This window comes from Gopherus evgoodei, chromosome 6 (assembly GCF_007399415.2).
Source record: "Gopherus evgoodei ecotype Sinaloan lineage chromosome 6, rGopEvg1_v1.p, whole genome shotgun sequence".
Lineage (NCBI taxonomy): Eukaryota > Metazoa > Chordata > Testudines > Testudinidae > Gopherus > Gopherus evgoodei.
The window spans coordinates 28,234,950-28,257,417 of record NC_044327.1 but is presented as its reverse complement, the minus strand read 5'-3'; the positions used below and the strand labels follow the sequence as shown (position 1 = coordinate 28,257,417).

The window sequence follows — 22,468 nt, the reverse complement described above, 5'->3', positions numbered from 1 at the left end:
GTTGCTAATTGAATTACTCCGTTGCACCTTGGTATACTAGGAAATCTTACTGCCTAAGGGAATGACTGATTAACTTACTTATTCCTCCAACCAAAAACCATTGTTAAAGAATAGCCCTGGTTGCACAGAAGCACCAACACACCTTTAAAAAGTTGGGAGATCACGATCTGAGTCCTTGACTAGCCCTTGCAAGCTACATTGCATATTTGGTGTGGAGCTAACAGGCTCCTTTATCGTTGCGTGGTATGTTGAAGCAGCAGCACTTGGGAGACTTTTAGCTGTGTTGCCCTAGTACAAAGGCACTCAACTTCCCCCCTCCCCCAATCCCAGACCTTCTGCAAAGCTGTGGATCATTCTAACACACATAACCCAATGAAAAACCCTCTTTCCTCAATTTATCTATCCATGTTTAATACTCCAGCTTCCACAAAAGCTGTAATCAACTCCTTATGCCTCCCCAAGGCCTGCTCTTTCTTCCTACCTCCATGTTCCTGCTCACCATCCGATGTCCCTGCTTGCCTGCCAGTTATCCCTCAGAGCATACTCTCTATAACCTCCCTGGCCTTCCTGGCTCCTATGTTCTCTGTGAAGAGTGGAGCAGGTAACTAAGGGAGACAGGATGGCAGCATTGGAGAATAGAAGCAGCTGATAGATTGTGTGTGTGTGTGTGTGTGTGAGGTTTTGGAGTTGATGGAGACTGTCATTTAGATAGTGAATCCAAAGAATTATTGAGAAAAGCAGGAACATTTTTTAAATGCTCCTCTGCAAAATGCAGTAAGTGTTTTGCTAAAATGACAATTTAGGAAATTCATTTATCCTCTGATTTTAGTCTACAAATTTGGAGATTATAATTTTCAATCATGAAAGTGTGAAACACGTGGATTTTAGTCCCGCTTTGTGTATAGGGTTGCTAACTTCCTAATTCCAGAAAACCGAATGTCTTTGCCCCACCCACTGCTCTGCCCGTTTACCAAAGCCCCGCCCCTTCTCACTCCATCCCCGCTCGTCGCTTGCTGTCCCCCACCCTCTCTCACCTGCTCATTTTCACTGCCAGGACCAAAGAGGCATGTTAATCATTTTTACAGATGTATTATGCTAAGTTCAGGTTCATTTGTTACAGAATGCCAGAGCTGGCAGCAAGAAAGTCAAAAAGGGAATTAAAAAAAAAAGAAGAAATTTCACAAAGGTTTTCATAATTTTTTCCTTCCCCTCTTCCCATTTTTTGTAACCAGCTCCATGTTTTTTGTTCACTAAAGTTGCTGTAATTTTATGTGTGGAATTAGGGCCATACATTATCACAGTTGCAGTGGGCCCATTAAAGGCCCACTCCTGAAGTTCAAATACAAATCTATAGAGCACAACCACAGAAATGCACACCTGTCCGGATACCTATATAAATAAATCTGCAGAAACTGACTTCCACGCCTACCTGCAGATATACATGTGTATTCTTGTGTACACATCTAGCATGCACTGACACATATACTTCCACATTATTTAATATTACAATTGTTGTTTAGTGCCTAAAGACCCCATCTAAGATCAGGACTCCAGGGTGGTAGTTGCTGGGCATACACATAAAAAGAGAGAGTCTGCAACAAAGAGTTTATAATGTAGATAGACACATTCCTCCCCACCTTTATGATAAATTGGCTCTTCTGCAGTTACTAGTCAACAACATTCACTTTTAAAGAAATAATACATTTCTTTTAGAGTTCCCTTCTCTTGTTATGAAATGAATACATATATATATTTGATGTCTTCAATTTTTTTGTGCCCAAGCCAGCAAAAGGAATAAAAGTTAGAATTAGGCTGCAAATTGTATTCACACAGGTATACTCATGTGCAATACATGCACCTCCCTACACAAAGACACACAGTCTCTTACGCACATACAGTGCATGCATGCATACACTTGCCTACACAGAGATGCTTTTTCATACACTTTTCCAGGGGTGCCTAAATCACCCAGCTGGGAAGGGAGGAGAGTGGGCTGGAGGGGAAAAATATGTGTGTGTGTGGGAAATAGGATGGAGAGGGAAAGAGGCCAAGGGTGAGAACAGGATGGAGGTGAGAGGAGGCAGTGAAGGAAAGATGAGGGGATGTGGGGGGTATGTGGGGTGGATGGGGATGCAGCGGGGGGGCAGAAGACTACAGGTGCATGAGGATGTGGGGGACATAGGGGTGTATAGGAACATAATGGGAGTGCAGCAGTGTATGGAAGTGAATGGGGTGCAGGGCTGTGGGGCATGAGGGACATGGGGGTGGCAGCTTTGGGATGTGGAGAGGATGGGTGGGAGAGTGCTATAAAGGGTACAGGGCTGGGATGGGAGGTGTAGTGGGGCAGGACAGGATGGGATGAGAGGGATGCAGTGAGGGGGATGGAGATACAGGAGGTGGGACAGGGAGGGATGTAGCGAGGGGGATGGGGGGTGCGGTGGGGTGGGACGGGGAGGGATGCACAGACAGGGGATAGGGGTGCAGCAATATTCCCAGCACTTGGAGACAGGGAAACACATACCTGGAACTCCTGGGTGCCGGCGATGGGGTGACAGACAGACCCTGGTGTGCCGCAGGGCATGCACTGCAGCTTGAGCCCAGCCACATGAGGATCATGAGGTGAAGCGGGCCGGGCAGCAGCGGAAGAGGCATGCACCACATGACCCCTCAACAGCCACCTGCTGAGCACTTGTGAGTTGCGTTTGCGCTAATTCCTCCCCTGCCTTGACCCAGCCAATGGAAGCTGCACATGTGGGGCGGGGCAGCATGCAGACCACCCTGGCCACCCTTAAGGCTAGGGCTAGGAGCCGGACATACTGGCTGCTTCCCAACCAGGGAGCCACGTGGTGCAGCGGCTAGCAGGTCACCCTATTTGTGTGCAGTGCCCCTGTGCTATCTGTTGTCTGGTGTTTTGGGGGTGGGTTAAGACATGAATTCCAGCTATGCCAAGGCAGATTAGAAGTAGAGCTGGCTGAATTTTTTTTTGATGGAACAGTTTTCCATTGGAAAACACTGATTGGAGAGAATAGAAACATTCCACAGGAATGTGTCAATGCCACTGAAACTTTTGGTAGAAACCAGGCCTGCAGGCAGGCTGTCCACCTCTCTGGGCTGCTCAGCTGGCTTCCCAGACAGACAGCTCCCTGCCTCCTTGGGCAGCGGGCGGCTTGGACTCCCAGGCTCTGCAGCTCCTTGATAGCTCCGTCTGCAGTTCCTGTGGCTCACACGGTCCTCTGGCTCCATGGCTCATTGGGCTCAGTGGAACCAGGATTGGAAATTTCTGAAAAACTTTGTTTTGGTTCTTCTGAAACAGAATTTTTTGAAAATGTTCTTCCTACAGAAAATTTTGCATATCTGACTTTTCATTCCAAATTGGAATGAAATATTTTTTTGCAAATGCAAAATTTTCTTTGGAATGGAAACTCCTCTTCTTGCCCATTTCTAGTTACAATGCTGTCCTAATTTAGATAGGCAGCTTTTTCCATTTGTAATTTCTTCCCTCTGGAAAGCCTAGGGTGACCAGATGTCCTGATTTTATAGGGACAGTCACAATTTTTGGGTCTTTTTCTTATATATGCTCCTATTACACCCCCCCCCCGTCCTGATTTTTCACATTTGCTGTCTGGTCACCCTAGGAAAGCCAAGCACATATTTGTTCATTCAGACTTTTTAAAAATATAATAGAAAAGGAACCATGTAGCTTTGTCATATTTATAATAAATAAACCGGTGGATGTATGCAGGATGCATGCTAAATTTTCTTGCCTTTTGGGGTTAGGTCAGACCTGTAGCAAGGGTTCTGTGGAGTTTTATAGTCAGTTTTGTCAGCCATGGTTAGAATATTTGCTTACTGTAAAAAGGTCTAGTCCTGCTTTTGTGGAAGGAAATGGGGGTTTTGGATAGCTAAACACTTGGGATGAAAACACTGATAATTTTGTGAGAAGAATAATGGATGTATTATAATTAAAATCTACACTTCCTTTATGGCTTTTTCCTTACCTCACTTTGATACCACATTTTTTTTTTTAGGGGCAGGGGAAGGAAATATTGTTACAGAATTTGGACAACCTTTGGTATTAAATAACGTTTTTCTTTTTTAAAATCCCAGAACCTTCTGGTATTTTTGTGAAAAGCATTACGAAAGGCAGTGCTGTTGAACATGATGGTAGAATCCATATTGGCGATCAAATTATAGCTGTAAGTAAATACGGAGATAAGACTTATACAGCCAGCTCTGAGAATGTGAAGTTATTTGCATGAGAAAATCTCTCCTGTTACTGGGAGGGTTTTTGTTGTTGTTGTTGTTTTTGGTAGATTTGCTAGCATCATTTTAGAATACTTATTCAAACAGATAAAGATTGGGTGTGAAATGACATCTCGTTGATTTTGATTGAATATTTTGTCACACTATCTTTCCGGTCATGCTGGCTATATAAATAAGTGGGGATTTTTTCCCTCTTGTTTTGAAAGAAATCAATGACACTTTGTTTTCTCTTGGCAATAGAGAGTTCTTTATTTCTACAAAATACTTGCTTGTTCAGTAGTTCCAAGCAGACCTAATAAAATATGCCACTACAGTTCTTTAGCAGCACTGAGATGAAAGAGAATCTTTTAAAAAATACTGATATTAAGGGTGAAAGGCTGGAAGGTTTTTTTAAACTTCTCTGAAGGTTCTTCATAAGATGTATTGTGCAGGGGGATTCAGAATACAAATGCAGGAATCATTTTTGTCTTGAAGATGTCAGAACTGGCCTCTTAGCTATGTGCAAAGAAAGAGGAGAAGGAAATTACGGTATGTGCACGCGCACATGCATGCACACAATTAAAATAACTGAGTATGAAGTATGTATATTCTGTAGATAAGAATATACTAGGGTGAAGGGATATGATTTCACTGGTAAATTTTTGAAAGATAAAGATAGCAGACAGAGGAATAGTTTAGAGTGATTTAGGTCTTGGGGGGAAGAGGAAGAGTATATTACTAAGAGTTACGGAATAAATTTGAGAAAGAAAACTTAGGCTTGTTAGACCGTAGAAGAGTTTCACAGTGACAGTTGTGTAGGCCCCATTGCTCAGCCCTTTAAAAACTGTGGACTGGACAAAAAACGTAATGTAATCCTTGATTGGCTGGGGGATTGGATTTGATGGCCTAGAGTAAAACATCTTTTCCATATCTAATTTCTGTGAAGCTTTGATAAATAGCGAATAAACAGGGAAGAGGTTTTGAAGTTTTAAATATTGCTTATAACAGGAATATTCCTAGACGACTAAGAGATGTTTCCATTCTTTCCTTATCTCCTGCCCTAAGCCAGTAATCACAGAGGACTTTTGTTCTTGACTTTTTTTTTTTTTTTTTACATTCACTTTCTAGACTGTTGGCAGCCCTAGTGTGAACAAAGCTTCCGGAGGCCCACCAGCATTCTAAGTGCTTTGCTATGTAACCCTGCTCAGAGTAGGTCGACATGATAAAGGGCTAAGAATACTGGTTGCCACCAGGAGTCTGCTTTCACCATTGCTATTATGGCGGTAGTAGTAGTGGGCTATTATAGACACAGTGCCTGGTGTAGATCAGGCCACAGTGGCATTGGGTTTTTTTTCCCTCTGTCCTCCCCTTGTTTTGTGCTCAGATTAAACAAGCAGTGCCCTTGGCATTTTATTTTGCCTTGGAAAAAAATGTGATTTATTTTTTCTGACTATTTTTTCCGTGTAGTGGCTTGCTGGTTAATGAGATGTGTAATCCTTCAGGTGGATGGAACAAATCTTCAGGGTTTTACCAACCAACAAGCGGTAGAGGTTTTGCGGCACACAGGACAAACAGTTCGACTCACTTTGATCAGAAGAGGGTTTAAGCAGGAAAATCACATTCAGCCCCATGAGGACTTCACTGCTGCTGTTGAAAAAGACTTAATTTTCCAAACTATGGATAACAGCACAGCCAAAGGTAATTAAAACTGACTTTGCTGTAAGGTAGCTGGAAATATTTTTCTTCACATGATATGAACTGGACGTGTTGAGCCTAGTTAATTCCTAGTGTAACTCAATTGAGTTCAGTGCTGCTTCACGAGGGATGAATTCAGCCCGGTACATTTTAATCAGTTTTGAGAATCAGTGGCATTATTCATTACATTTCTAAAGCAGATTTTGAAATCTGTGCACTAGTCTCTGCTGATTTGCACTAAAGCTTTGGTCTTTCAAGTCCTTGCTTCGTGTGAAGCAGTGAGTGCAAAGTTGTGTCATGCTCAAGTGTGAGTGAAGCTACATACAAGGACAAGTAGGATTAGCAAAGATGTACCTTCTGCAGTGAACAGAGGTAAATCTCAAGGGTATAAGGGCAGAGGGTAGAAAAGGGGAGTGATGTGTAGGGAGAGAATGGGCATATCCTGGACAATTGATGTCTGTCTTGGACAGTGCTTCAGGTGTACCCAGGTCAGAAGTCCCTGTAAATAGTAAGGCTTGCCAGTGACTGAAATGCAGATTAGCAAGGTTTTAATGGAAGTACCTAACATTATTTCGTGTATTCACTTCTTGAGATGCATGTGTACTACCAGTAATTTGCTAATATTTTAGATGATGCAATTCCCCCATCACATAGGCTCTGTATGCATGTGAAGAATTCTTAAAACAGCTCATTTAATTCATTGATTATTATCAACAAAAATAGATCCCAACTCACAAGTTAAACCATAATCATCGCCTTCATGCAAAATCTTGAGAGAATAGAAGCCTTTTACACTGTGTCTTGTAGGTTAGCATTCCTCAGGCTCAGCTGAAGCCATAAAGAAAATAAATTGCATGACCAAGGGCCCTCCTCCTTACTGCCCAGAGACTTCCAAGCCTGGTGACTGCAGTTTAGTTAATCTCGATTTGCCATAGCGGCACATAAAGGGAGAAACAGTCTTTGAATTAGCCAGGGCCAAAAAGATATGTGACTATATAGATCAGTGTCAGCTCCTTGACCAAAAAAAAAAAAAAGAGTTGGTAGATTAATGTTAATGAGAGTTGCATGTTCTCAGAATCCAACAATCATGCCCTTATACCTCCAAGTAACAATAATGGATCTAGCAACTTATGGACATTTTCTTCTTTTATTGAAAACTGTTCATAAAAAACAACATTTAAAAGAAAACAAAACTTCTTCTTTTTAAATGCACCACATCCTGCAACCATTTCTTCAACACTGCAATACAGAGGCAGATCCTACAAGGCATTGAGACTCTCTTTCTCCGTGTTGCCCCCTGTGGTAGTTTGGTCACTTAGCACCTTACAGGATGGCATGGCAGAGATCTTGGTGAGCATTAAAATGCATAGAATGGCTGAGGATCTTCTTCTTCTTTTCCAGAACAGTGTGGAAGAGAGCAGGGATCTCCACCACTGCCGTGCAGTGCTGGTGTGGTACACACTGGAGAGGACAGTAAACAACAAGAATCAGGTTCTTAATATTCAATAGAATTTTTCCTGTGAAAATGCACTGGTATGTGCTTACATAAAAAACAATCATTTTGTACAGGTTCCCCAGTGTTAACTGCAGTACATGTCTCAGATTATACAAGTGGACAATGGAAGAGAGTTTCCAAAATCTGGTTGTATGAAAGCAAGTATTGTCATTGAGTGTAATTGTATATACTTAAGACTAAGATGAACATCTCAGTGTTTAAGGCAAAACGTGAGGCAGTTTTGCTTTGGCAAATAGCCTTTTAGTTTAGTAAACTAATTCCAGTTGGTCTTACTCGGTCAATTCTTTATTTTTCATGTTAAGCATTTTCATTCCAACCTTCTGTAACCATCCAACACTTGTAATTCTTGTGATAGACTTCCCTGTGATATATCTAGTAAACTGCCTTTATTTTGGAGGTCTCTATTCTCTGATAGTGTTTGAAATTGAGACACTTCTTGTTCATTGGAAAACTGTGATTTTCCTGTTCTCTTTCCTGAAACTCTTGTTTTCTATCTTCCATTCCTCCTGTCTCGTGAGCTGCTAGTCTCACTGATGTGCTATGGAAGGCTATATTATGTAATATCAAGCTCTTACAGTTTCTTGATTGGCATGTAACCGTTCTGTACATTCCATATCTAGGGAGCAGCTGAAAAATGCCATCCCAGCTAATTCTCTAATGTAACTTACTACTTTTCTGAGTTCTCTGTCAGTTGCTTTCCGTCTTTCTAGATAGATGATCAAATTTATTCATTTATTTATTTTTAAGAGGTTCCACTCAGATGCTTCATTCCCAACTGAGTCTTCTGATCTTGGGAAAATATTTTCAAACATAAGTACCAGTGGACATCTAAATAAATGGCCTTATTTTTATTTAAGTGCCTAAATATAGACTAGAGTTTTTAAAGTAGCCTGAGGGAATTAGAGAACCATTTCCCATTGAAAGTTGATGAGAGTTGAGAACTTAGCTCCCATTAGGCAACTAAAGCTGGGGTTTTGATATGAGCGTTTCATTAGCACCCATGTTTGGAGAATATGTTCTTAGTATTCTACTAACAATTCAATCTTTGTAGCTTTGGTTTGTAGCTTTTGCTTGGTCACTCTAGATTCTCATTGGTTTGTGTCAGTATCATCATGAGAATCCAACTCTCTATGTCTGTGTCTGTTAACTCTTTTATCTAAACACTGTTATTTCCCTTCCTAGAATTGAATCAATTTAAATGAGGAAAAAATGAACAATAGAAAGCTGCTATTTCTTTGTAGTTTTCAGTTGCATATAAACTTTAGATCATGTTAGAGTGACTGGAGTTTGCTGCCTTGCCTAGCACATGACTGTTTCTCACAGCATTCTCCTGTTTTGCCCCCTTCTTCTTTTCTAATAAAGCCTTTGTTGTTCCCATAACCTCTGATGTATGTGTTTTCTCTTTTTATGAAGAAAATTTGACTTAGGAATTTTATTCTTCCACTGCCCTCTAGGGACCACAGTTTGAAAAGCAGCCTCTAAATTTGTGCTCCCAATTCTGAGGGCTTGAAATGTGTGCGAATTGGGTACTTAGGCTCTTGTCATGTAAGCTGCTCTACGTGTGCACAGGTGCCCGCTCATAAGGAGCCGTTTGCAGTATCAGCACCTTAGGTATGTAAACATCAAACTGGCTCACACTCTCCGTGTGTGTGTGAGACTCAGACATTTGGGGCATGTTTATAACTTGTCCCTCCACAGTATGAGGTTGGATTGAGGCTACTTTTGAACATTTTGCCCCAGGAGTCATCCTTACGTCTTTTTCTGACCTATACTTCCAGCTCTTTGTTTGGATTTCATGTGTTTGGGAAAAACATATATTTAAAGCTTTATACTGTATCTTACTGCTGCCAGTTTTTATTTTACATCATCATGCAATAGTATAATTTAGATATACCTATGATATAATATAATTTTTATTAAACTGAAAGTGTAAGTCAGTATAATGGGTAAAAACAGCATTTAGAGCTACCACTGTTAGTCTTAGCCCACTTTTTTGAACTGTGAGGAGATGTTATAAAAAGGAAGAAGGTACTTGCAGTTTCTCCTTCAATAGAAATGGGGATGGCATGGTAGAAGGTAACCAGAGAGACCTCGAGGGTCTTAGTTATTCAGGAAAGTTAAATAAGTGAGGACTGCATTCTTTGGAAGAGAGGAGTTGAAAGAAGTTCCTTGAAGCATACATAGCACTGAATGGAATAAGGCTTAATAGGTGTTGAAGGCTATTTGTGCTAGTGTTAAATACAAAAAACAAAGAGACAAAAGTAAGCTAAGAAGATGTTTTTCTGAAGGAATTTTAGTATGCGGTCTCCACTCTGCAAATGTGTAATGTTTGAAATATACTACTAAGGGCAGCGATAGAAACAAATAGTATAAGTAGTATTAAAAATAATTTGACATGTATGTTACATAGACAAAATATTTGTGTGCTGCAGGTTCAACTCTAAAGTTGTAATAGCGCAAACTGTCTTTCCAGCCCTTTTTTCCATATTAAAATTGCTAATGTTCCTGTATGCTAAATCTAAAACTGGGGAGGAAACGCATGTTGCACTTTTAAATAATGTATGATAGTATTTTCAATATTATGGAATACTGTGCAAGTGTTGCCACAGTCCAGGTACTTTACTTACTATAGAAATAAGATTGTCAGGTTTTCACTGTAATAATCTCGATACAATTTCTAGATTTCCAGCTAACTTCCACAGGAGAAGCAGTATTGCAGAATAAATGGCAGAGAATTATGGGTACAAATTATGAGATAGTGGTATGTAACCCCTAATTATTACTATTAAGTGTTTTTTCTAGTGCTTACCTGTAACATTTACTGCATTCAATTTTGCATTTTAAACTCCCGACTCACAAAGTGTGGTTGTTTTTTTGTTTTTTTTTCATTTTAAATGCTGAATGTAAAGATTTAATTTTTCCTAAATACATTTTTATGCAGTAAGCCAGACAAGCAAAAATAAGCTCAGGCTTCTGAGCAAATTTACTATTTGCTGGAAAATGGATTTTTTGGGTGCTGAAACAATTCACAAATTTAGTGAATAATTTTGGCCAAATGCAAAAGAAAAATTCAGACGTGTCAAAATGCTTTGATATTTCTGAACAATCTATTTTACACATAATTTCAAAACAGCATTTTGGAAGTGAAACATCATTTCATTTTGAAAATATTGATTCAAATCAGCATTCCAGATGTTTTGTTCAACCCGAATAAAAGATTTTCATGTTGTTAAGAAAAAATGAAAATATGCAGTTTTGGTTCAAAACGAACCATATTTGTTTCAGATTTTTGATCAGCCACTGAACTGAACAGTCAGTTATTCACTCAACTCTACTTAGGACCCTCCATTCACTCTGTGTAATGAGTGAATTGTTTTGATTGGTATAATGATCAAACTACTGCATGAGTCATTTATAATAAACAATGAAAACAATCAGTGAAGGGACTGATTTTTCAAAATTGCTTGCCCACAAGTATACACTCTAAAATGTGTGCTCTATTGCAATGTAACTTTTTATGTACAGTGACTGCATTTGTACTGGCTAAAGGGGTAATTTTGTGTGATAATGACCAGGTACTTATGTAACTGCCCATTAGTACAAGCAGTTACACTATTTGTATATGCCAGGGGCAGGCAACCTATGGCAGGTGTGCCGAAGGTGACATGCGAGCTGATTTTCAGTGGCACTCACGCTGCCCGGGTCCTGGCCACTGGTCCAGGGGACGCTGCATTTTAATTTATGTTTAAATAAAGCTTCTTAAACATTTAAAAAACGTATATGTAAAGTAAATAACAATAGTTTAGTTATATATTATAGACTTATAGAAAGAGATCTTCTAAAAAAAATTACAATGTATTACTGGCACGCGAAACCCTAAATTAGAGTGAATAAATGAAGACTCGGCACACCACTTCTGAAAGGTTGCCAACCCCTGGTATATGCAGTAGTGAAAATAGTATGTACTGAATTTACGTGGAAAGATCCTCTCTTGTACACCCAGTGTAGGGGTAGCCAGAATTTCAGTTTCTTTGCTCAGGAAATTAAGAAGACTTTTCTCCTCTTTACTCCCTGGAAGTATGCAGCACCTCAGAGGAGCATGCAGGGCAGCAGGAGATTGGACCATGGCTCCAATCTCTCCACCCCCATTCACTGACTAGTACAGCTGGCAATCTACAAATGTAGTAAATTTAATTTTACAGAGCTCCAGTAGAGAAGTGTCTGTGTGGAACACCTAATTGTGAATCCATGTCTGTTGTGTAGAAGACCCGAGGGAGACAAGGTCGGTGAGGAAATATATTTTATTGGACCAGCTTTCAAGCTCCAACGAGTTGTCCTTTGCGTCTGGGGAGAGCTCTGTGGAGCTCGAAAGCTTGTCTCTTCATCAGCATAAGTTGGTTCAATAAAAGATATTACCTCACCCATCTCCTCTCTCTCTCTCTCTCTCTCTCATACATACATACATATCTATATCTATATCTATATCTATCTATCTCCTCGGATCAACACAGCTACAACAACACTGCAAGCGTAGAAGACATTCCTTTTAAAAAAACTGTATTAGCCTTTGCAGCTGCATAATTTCTGCTAGACTGAGCCCTTTGATTTTAGCCTTCATTCCATTTGTTTGGAGTTCCACCTGGATACCTTTCATCTATAGAGTAGTCTTTGCTACCACCAGTTGTAGTCCTCTAAGTAAAATGGGAAGTTACAGCTGGCTGCTTCCTTTCAGCTTCTGTGGTGATTCCGTCTTGTGTTTGATGTAAAACTAATGAGCAAAGATGCTCTTTCAAATGAGTGAACTTGTAGTTTAAAAGCAGAATATATCCGACAAGTTTAATATTTCCCTTTTAAAACTGTTTCTTTGTATGTGAATTTGACTGAAAAATAACTTTCTCAATCTTTTTAGGTGGCTGAAGTTAACAAATTTAGTGAAAGCAGTGGGTTAGGAATAAGCTTGGAAGCTGCAGTGGGACATCATTTCATCCGATCTGTTTTACCAGAAGGGCCAGTTGGACGATGTGGCAAGCTGTTCAGTGGAGATGAACTGCTGGAAGTAAGGGAGAATTAATACTTTATCTTTGCTCCTTTATATAGCAAGGTTCTGAAAAGGTGGCCTAATTTCTCATGTAGCATCTCTTGTAACATACAGTTCTTTAAATAAAATAAAATAATAAAAAAATGAGCAGATACTTGTTGAATTTTCAAAGATACAGTATGTAATGGGCCAAGAAGTGTACAAAAATTCTGGATTTCGTCAAAACATAATTTTAAAAAATTGACGTAAGTTTGGTTTTTACAAAGGCAAGAGAACAATAAGATTCATCTTGGTCCATACATAGTACTATTGTTCCTACCTAGCTCTGTTAATGTTCAATCTTTAGCTGCCATATCTTTGCTTTTCCTCTCCTGGGGGGGGGGGGGGGGGGGGCTTTCTCCAGAGAAGAGTCCCATTCAAGCTAAAACTTATGGTGGTTTATGATGTGAATACATGGTTTTTATGAAATGACCAAACTTATTACCCACTTTTGACTATTCCGTTTAAAGCTTATTTTGGATCTGAGCCTGCTCAATGAACTTTCGTAGAAGCAGGATTGGGTCCTATATTGATATATTTGTGCACAAATCAGAAAATCAAAGGAATTGAAGAGAAGAAATCCTTTAATTGGCTTTACACTGATGCTGGGAGCTTGGGTAACAAACAAGAGGAATCAGAATTGCTTGTCTATAAGCATCAATTTGATCTAGCTGGTATTACTGAGACCTGGTGGGATGATGTGCTTGACTAGAATATTAAAATCAATGGTTATAACCTATTTAGGAGGGAAACAAAACAAAAGTGGTTGGGGAGTGGCTCTCTATGTCAAAAATGGCATTACCTGTTTCTGAGTCACTGACAACTCAGAAGAAAATGATTTTGAATGCTTATGGATCAGCGTTCTAAGAGATAAAGCAAACTAATTGAGTCTTGCGACAGACCACAAAATCACCCTAGGGCAGTGTTTCCTAAACTTGGAATGCCGCTTGTGTAGGGAAAGTCCCTGGTGGGCTGGGCCGATTGACCTGGAGCAGCGAACCTCGGCCAGTTGGAGCCGCGATCAGCCAGACCTGCAGATGGGGCTGGGAAAGAAACTGCCCTTGCCAGGGGCTTTCCCTACACAAGCGGCATCCCAAGTTTGGGAAACACTGCCCTAGGGAATAGGATGACTAGCTCCTTAGGGGCCTGCGTATATAGGAAGAAAAGCTGTGAGATCATGGGGAACTTCAATCTGAATGACACATTAAAACATCCTTGCTATTTCTAAATATTATAGATGAGTTTCCTAACTTAAGAAGTGTTGTGTCCAACATTGAGGGAAGGGAGAGAATTCTATATTAGACTTCATCCCGATGATAAAGAATTATTGATTACGTAACTATAAATTAGTAGTAGCTTAGGTATAAGCGGTTGCGTCTCTCTCTCTCTCTCTCTCTCTGCCTCTCTCACCTGCTTCCCCCTGCTTGTTTTCTTTAAAAAGGGCCAGGTTCACAACCCATTGGAACAATCTACCAAGTATTGTGGTGAGTTCTCCATCACTGGCAATTTTAAAATCACAATTGCATGCTTTTCTAAAAGAGACTCTCTAGTTCAACTGGAATTATTTCAGGAAAGTTTTGTGCCCTCCGTTATATAGGAGGTCAGGCTAGATGATGGGCGTGGTCCTTGCTGGCCTTAGAATCTGTAAATCCAGCTAACAAGTTTATTCTGATTTTTATTCTTTGTATTTCTACTGAATATGTTTTTGTTCTGTTTTTCCTCAGGTGAATGAAATATCTTTGCTTGGGGAAAATCACAAGGATGTGGTAAATATTTTAAAAGAGCTGCCTATCAAAGTTACAATGGTCTGCTGCCGTCCCATTGCTCCACCCGTCAGTCAGTCAGAGTTGGACAATCTGACCCTCTCCGGGGTTCAGCTCACAGAAAAGGTACTACTGTTAATTTAAAAACAGCACTTCATTTATTTATTTTTATTATAAAATATACCTTATTATAAACCAACAAGATTTCATGTACAAAGATTTGAAAGACCATTATAGTTTTAAATTAGCGATGGAAAAGGACAAACTTTCCTTCCAACCTTATACTAACTTACCAGCTCCGATTAACGCAAAAGAAGTGATAGCTTTGCAACGTGCCTAAGGTTAAGATTTTGTTATGGGTGTTTTCAGTAAAAGGCAGGGACTGGTCATGGGCAATAAACAAAAATTAACAGAAGCCCATGATCCGTCTGTGACTTTTACTGAAAAATAGCCTGGGGGAAGCTAACAGTTGGAGCGCTGCCAGGGGTTGACCTCCAGCAGTTGTTCCAATCCTGCCGCTGCTCCTGCCCCTGCTGGGTGTGTGGGGGGGTGTTGACCCAACCATGGCTATTGCTTCAGTCCTGAAGCTGCTGCTCTGGCAGCCCTGGGCCAATCGCTGGCTAGCTGCTCTGTGGAGGCTGGCCACCACAGAAGAAGTCACGGGAGGTCCCAGAAAGTCATGGAATCTGTAACATCCATGACAGAATCGTACCCTTAATCATTCCCTAAGAGAAATGGATATAATCTCCATTTGATCCCTGTTGAAGGAAAATTCCAGAGTCAAGGTCTGAGAAACTCCATAGCAAGAATTTTTTAGTGAATTTGTAACTTTGAGGGTTGTAACCTATGACTGGAGAATTGCTACTATGGAACCTATTTTTAAGAAAGTGAGGAAAGATCCATGGAACTACGAGCCTTTTAGTTTGATCTCGGTTGTATGCAAGGTCTTGGAACAAAAGAAAGTAGTTAAGGACATAGATGTAAGCAGTAATTATGGTGTGGTTTTAGAAAAGGTAGATCTCCTTTTTTGAGAAGATAATTTATTTTTAGACAAAGGAAATGCAGTAGATCTAATCTGCCTGACTTTCAGTAAGGTATTTGATTTGGTTCCACATGTGAAATTATTAGTTAAATTGGAGAAGATGGGGATTAATATGAGAATTGAAAAGTAGATAAGGAACTGGTTAAAGGAGAGACTACAGTTGGTCATATTGAAAGGTGAACTGTCAGGCTGAAGGGATTTAACTAGTGGAGTTCCTCTGGGATTGGTCTTGGGGCCAATCTTATTTAACATTCTCATTCATGACCTTGGCACAAAAGGTGGGAGTGTGCTAATAAAATTCATGGATGACTCATAGACTCATAGGTCAGAAGGGACCAATCTGATCATCTAGTCTGACCTCCTGCACAAGGCAGGCCACAGAACCCCACCCATCCAATTTTATAACAACCCCTATCCCAGGACCAAGTTATTGAAATCCTCAAAATTGGTCTGAAGACCTCAAGCTGCAGAGAAACCCAAAGTTGGAAGTATTGCCAATATGGAGGAGGACCAAAATATCATACAAGATCTGGAGGACATTAAAAACTGGAATAATAGAACTGGGATAAAATTTAATAGTGCAAATTGAAAGTGATTGAAGAGGAGGAAGACCTGGATGTATTGGTCAATCGCAGGATGACTGAGTCAGCAGTATGATGTGGCCATGAAATAGGCTAATGCCACCTTAGGATGCATCAGGCAAGATATTTCCGATAGAGACAGGGAGATGTTAGTATCATTATAGAAGGCACTGATGAGACCTCATCTGGAAAACTGCAATTCTGGCCTTCCATGTTTAAGAAAGATGAATTCAAACTGGAACAGGTGCAGAGAAAGGCCACTAGGATGATCAGAGTAATAGAAAACTTAGCTTATGAGAGGAGCTTGGCTTTTTTAACCTAATCTATTGAAGGCTGAGGGGAGATGTGATTGCTCTCTGTAAATATATCAGAAAGATAAATACCAACGAAGGAGAGGAATTATTTTAGTTAAGCACCAGTATTGACACAAGAACAAATGGATATAAACTGGGTGTCGTCAAGTTTAGGCTTGAAATTAAAGGTTTCTAACCATTACAGGAGTGAAGTTTGTGTAATGTACGCCATCATGTGCCAGCAATGCCCCTTCGCTGTGTATGTCAGCCAAACTGGACAATCCCTCCATAAAAGGATAAATGGACACAAGTCAGATATTAGGAATGGTAGTATACAGAAACCTGTAGGAGAACACTTCAACCTCCCTGGATACACAATAGCAGATTTAAAGGTAGCCATCCTGCAGCAAAAAAAATTCAGGACCAGACTCCAAAGAGAAACTGCTGAACTTCAGTTCATTTGCAAATTTGACACCATCATCTTAGGATTAAACAAAGAATGAATGGCTAGCCAACTACAAAAGCAGTTTCTCCTCCCTGGGTGTTGACACCTCAACTACTCGAAGAGGGCCTCATCCTCCCTGTTTGTACGTACTAACCTCGTTATCTCTAGACTGATTCTTGCCTGCATATTTATACTTGCCTCTGGAAATTTCCACCACATGCATCTGATGAAGTGGATATTCACCCACGAAAGCTTATGCTTGAATACGTCTGTTAGTCTATAAGGTGCCACAGGACTCTTTGTAACTTTGATATTAAAACACTTGAGCAATGATGTTTAATCCTTCTGTATTAGATTATATACTTTTGTTTGTTACACTCCCTAGATATTCTGCACCATCAGTTAAAATGAAATACAACCTTTGAGCTTTTGTCTCTATTTTGGTGTGCATCACTTGGTACAGGTAATTCATGAATTTTTACATGTGCCACATTAATATTATGGGGTTGGTGGGTTTTCTTTGTCTTTCCAGCCTCATGTAGACCTTGGTGAAATCATTGGCTCCTCAGAGACAGAGGGTACTGGCTTGGAAATGGCTGATGTAGGTCAGAATATTGACGAGGTGCAAGGATCTCCTTTGGCAATGTGGGAAACAGAAATACAACACGTTGAGCTGGAGAAAGGGAGCATGGGACTTGGCTTTAGCATATTAGACTACCAGGTAACATCTATATTCCTTATTTTAACAGAAGAAGGTAAAATATTTTGTATTGAATGTAGAGCCCATCCATCTTATAAATATATATTTTATATCTGAGGTGAATGAAAACCAGACAATATTCTGATGTTAGAGTAACCTGGTAATAAAATTTTCATACTCCTCCTGGATCTAACTCAGACATCTCATTAACTATATTCTTCATTCCTCTTATTATATTAAGAGCACAGACTATCAGTCCAGCACAGATAGATAAATATTCACATACGGGGCTAGGTTTTAAAAAAGCACTGCTTCCTATTATTTGAGTGCAATGAGTTCAGTGTATTCAGGGGTTCTAACCAGGTGATTTGCACCTGCAGTTAAGTACTGAGCTGCACAAGTGTTCTGGTTTGCATCCAGAGTTCAACTGCAGTTGAAAATTATGCCCACACTTCATTTCTTCATTCTTCGAAAATACACCCCCACAGTATTTCTTCACATAGTGAGCAGTTAAGGAATTTAATAGCAATACATTGTCTAATAATGGTTCCATGTTCTGGAGATTATCAGATAAATGTACAGTTCATGTGATCATTTTGATATTTACTATGAACGTATTTCATATTTATTAGTTCTTTGAGATTTAATTAAATTGATACTGTTCTCATGTATAATACGGAAAAGTCATTCACAATATTTGTGCTTCTTTTCTCTCAAGAATATGAAGGATGAGCTAAATTTAAAGTTTATTTTATATTTGGAAGATGGTTTGTCTTTATTTCTAGCAAATTTTCAGTTAATTCTTAATATTGACTATAGTTACTGTTACATAAGCATGAGTTGTTTTCCCCTCCCATGCCCGATGAAGATGAGCGAGTGAATGAGGGTGGGGAGAGTGAGCAATGGAGAGAGGGGGGAATGGAGCGAGCGGGACGGGGCCTAGGAGAAGGAGCAGGGCAAGGGTTTTCGGTTTTGTTCGGTCAGAAAGTTAGCAGCCCTAATGTTGAATAATGGGATAACTGTAAGTAGATTCCTTGAAATGGGAGAAGATATTCAGTGTGACAGGTAAAATGCAGTCCCATCTCAGATAAATGTTCTTGGAGGAACTTGTGAAGGCTGCTTCCCACTCAAGTAATGTCTCCAGAGAGATTATACTCTATAAGACATTTATTATATGGTATTGTTTACCATTCTCATGGATCTCTACCTTATTATGTCATACTAATTCCCACGGGTTGTCCAGGATCTTGTCATTTCTTCATATTAACTCTCAAGAGTCACTTGTTTGCATATTTTCAGTTGTACAGTTTGTAGTGCTAAGCTAGCATCTTTTCCAATACTTAATATATTGGCATGGAAAGTTGCTACGGTATCTAAGTTGAAGTTGCTAAATGTGTTGATCTAGGTACCACTATGTGATTTAGGGTTTTAACCATTAAGCCTTTAGAATTAATAAAGCTTACATTGTATTATGTAATATCCTACTGTGCTTGCACAGCGGAAAGAAAGTAACATATTGTGGGAAATTAACGTCTGATGTTCTAACTATGTTCCTTGTGAGATTCTGTGCAGTATTATGCAAATGTATATAACTCTGATACTTTAGATGTTGTTATAGAGATTAAGTTCCTGTTCTTGGTCTTTGATTACAGTACGTTTAATTAAAATGTGTGTGTCAGGGAATGGGGATTATATTTTTAAAAGCTAACTTTACTCTTTTTTGTATTGCATTGTTTGTTTATAAAGTGCTTCATAAACTTACGTTACAATAGCATGTGTCGGTCTCTATTAAAATATCTGTCTCATGTACGTATAAGGGCTCCTCTCTTATTCTAAAGTCCCTTCATGACTGAGTGAGATCAGATACTACGAGCTGCAAGGAGACTCTAAATAAACCCTTTGGTCCATCAGAGCCCAGATGTGTTAACTTTCTAAGCCTTTATCCCCAGGCATTTGAACATGTGGAAGATTGAGGGCTGGAGAGATGTTGTTACCGTGGAAGGTGTTCGTTTTTAATTGCTGGCATGTAATTATTTGTTACTCTGGGAAGTACAGTCCATGATTCAGTAGCTTTACTGTGAAACTACATGATGTAAAAGCACTCAGCGCATGTGAGGGCTAATTATTTGTGCTTTTATGTATCAAAATAAATGACTAAATAATAATGAGGCCAAATCCAGAGGTCTTTTCTAAGTGTCCTTAGCCATTACTGAAGTATGCTCATGTTGAAGAGTCATCTGGAGTTTTCCTGAGTAAGGACTGAGTCGGGACCTCAGGAGCTGGCCCATACAGCTTGCTAACTTTTTATTAATTAAAAATAAGCATGTGAACTGGTTTCCTTACCTTGCTTTCAATTAGGACCCAGTGGACCCGGCAAACACAGTAATTGTAATCCGCTCGTTGGTTCCTGGTGGTGTTGCTGAACAAGACGGCAGGCTTCTTCCTGGAGATCGGCTGATGTTTGTCAATGATATCAACTTGGAAAATGGCAGCCTGGAGGAAGCTGTACAAGCACTGAAAGGAGCACCAGTAGGAGCAGTCATAATAGGAGTTGCCAAACCACTGCCTGTAAGGATTGGGCTCTAGATTTTCATATGTTGCTGGCCAATATCTTTGCTTAGTCTATGACTGCTTTTGTGCCACTCAGATGGCATAAAGTTGCCAAAAGGCATTTTAGCTGACTCACTGAATCTTCTCTTTGCCTGTGGGAAACCCTTGGGTGGTACAGAGCTGGTGTAGTACTTCTACAGCCCCTCACTCCTGCCCCCTATCTGTGGGGCATGGCTGGGGAAAAGGGAATGATTGGAGTATCCCAGCTACCAATGCAGACGCCTAGGGCTGTGGATAGTGAGGCATAACTTAGCATTGTCCTGAGGATGCTCTCAGATAGGAGGGTATGTAAAAATGGTTTAAAGCCAACCTTATATCACCTTTCCAGAACTATGCTGACTCTGGTGTTAGTCAGGACTTACGCTGAACCATATACCTATTTAATATCAAACATATTTAGATTATGCTCTTTATGTTAAAAAATGTGTACATTTTAGTTCATCCAGTGTAAACCTCATAGTTATACTGAAATGGTATAGTGTTTCAGCTAATTGGAGTGTGAGGATGTTGTGCAGTTACTAACCTATAACTGTATAGTTACCTGTTATTAATTCACTTCTGTGCACTGTGGCTGGGGGGGTCCTAATTCGAACAATGAATTCAAAACACTTTGCAAACATTAATTAAACTTCAAATGATCCTTCTTCGTTAAGTAAGATTACTCACATTTTAGAGAGAGAGAAATTAAAGCACTACTATGAGAATAAATAGCTTGCTCAAGACCACATAGAGAGAGACATGAATAGAAGCCAGAGCTCATAAAACCATATGCCCTTCCTCACTGACCAGGGAAACCTTTGGAATAATGCTTCTTTGAAAAACAACAGAGTAAAAGCAAAACATTGGGCCAGATTCTCCCCTAGTTTAAGTTGGAATCAGTGGAGCGACACCAATTTCCACCATCTGAGGATCTGGCCCATTTTATTTTTAAGACCGAGTAATTTTTTTTTCTCTCTGGAATGTTACATTCCCACAATCCTCTCCTGCACAGAATTCTCCTTGATTTCAGATTCTGGCTCTTAGCAGGTAACCCTGTAATAATAATAATTTGCAAGGAATATTTTTTCCATCGAAAGAGATATTTTTAACTTGTTTCCTGTAAGAAACATATGCAGATTAGAAAGAATGCTGCATGTTGCACAATAATGCAGAATTTTCAGAATTAATATCTTGTTTAAAGCATGAAAGAGGATGGGGCATGTTTAAATGTTACTTTTCTCTGGCTTTGTATAAAGCTTCAACTTTAAAATATTTAACACATTACACTTGCTGAGTTCCGCCACACTAGAAATAATATTTTGCTCTATGGGGGTGTTCGACAGATGCACCTAACAACAGCAGCAGCAAATTACATGGAAAAAAATTGAGTCATCTGTACCATGCCAACTTTTGTCGTCCTCTGGTGGCTGGCCTACATAGAGGATAAGAGCTCACTACTGCTACCAGCTAACAGTTACTCCTTTAGCTCCAGTAGTAGAGGCCTGTTGTTTCAGTGATTAAAATTTTGGGCTCTGTACCCCTGACTGGACCTCGTGATGACTGTTTTAGTAAATGCTTAATTATGGGCAAAATATACAGAAGGATCAGACTTATTTGTACGGTATGTTGAGAGTTCTTTGGACACTAATGGTGGATAGCCGAATGTTTCATTACTACAGCAGGTAAAACAACATGTAAAGATTAAAATATGTATAATTTTATTTTCCTCACACTATAATTGTGATTGAGATGATGTCACTTCTGTACTTGGTATTTATTTGCATTTCTAAAACTCCCTTAACATTACTGACTCTGCATGTCCTGTATACTGGCCACTCATCCAACTCAGAGCTTATTCTTTCTGCAGCTTTCACCAGAAGAGGGTTATATTTCTGCTAAGGAAGATTCCTTTTTCTGCACTGCCCAGTCACTTGAGGAGGAAGGGCCAGCTGATGCAGCCCTCTTCCATGCTGAGCTGGCTCTGGTTAGTGGGCACAACTTATTAAGATTTCTCTTAAAACCCTTTTAACATTGTTTTTTTGTCTTGTCCAAATGTAATGAAAAGTCTTTTTCATCACTTTGCTTATGATTTTTTTTTTGAAGTGTTTAGCCATACTTCACATGTGACCTATCATGATCTCGCCAGATATCCAGATGCTGTAAACTGGCATAGATCCATTGAAATCGATAGAGCTCCACCAGTCTGCACCAGCTGAGTATCTGGCTGGAATGTTTTAGCTACTGGAAAATAAGAAAATACTTGGCTGCGATTTTTTCAAAGCCAGCTAAGAGATTTGTATGCCTAAAAGAGAACTGGATATTAAAAGAGAATTGGATAAATTCATAGTGGTGAAGTCCATAAATGGCTATTAGGCAGGATGGGTAAAGAATGGTGTCCCCAGCCTCTGTTTGTCAGAGGATGGAGATGGATGGCAGGAGAGAGATCACTTGATCATTGCCTGTTAGGTTCACTCCCTCTGGGGCACCTGGCATTGGCCACTGTCGGTAGACAGATACTGGGCTAG

General features: G+C 39.8%; 1 protein-coding gene across 21 annotated transcripts in view; it reads left to right on the top strand.

Annotated features, from left to right (window-relative positions):
• The window catches only part of MPDZ (multiple PDZ domain crumbs cell polarity complex component), a 136,785-nt gene that overhangs the window by 32,573 nt on the left and 81,744 nt on the right, over nucleotides 1–22,468 (top strand). For 17 of the 21 annotated variants that reach the window (XM_030566726.1, XM_030566728.1, XM_030566732.1 and 14 more), the window contains 9 exons: nucleotides 4,108–4,196; nucleotides 5,745–5,940; nucleotides 7,339–7,428; nucleotides 10,135–10,214; nucleotides 12,363–12,509; nucleotides 14,255–14,419; nucleotides 17,187–17,375; nucleotides 19,713–19,922; nucleotides 21,811–21,927. In XM_030566726.1, coding sequence (XP_030422586.1) covers nucleotides 4,108–4,196; nucleotides 5,745–5,940; nucleotides 7,339–7,428; nucleotides 10,135–10,214; nucleotides 12,363–12,509; nucleotides 14,255–14,419; nucleotides 17,187–17,375; nucleotides 19,713–19,922; nucleotides 21,811–21,927 — 1,283 coding nt within the window. The remainder of the gene's footprint in view (nucleotides 1–4,107; nucleotides 4,197–5,744; nucleotides 5,941–7,338; nucleotides 7,429–10,134; nucleotides 10,215–12,362; nucleotides 12,510–14,254; nucleotides 14,420–17,186; nucleotides 17,376–19,712; nucleotides 19,923–21,810; nucleotides 21,928–22,468) is intronic. The other 4 variants (XM_030566745.1, XM_030566737.1, XM_030566734.1 and 1 more) reach the window with 3 other exon arrangements.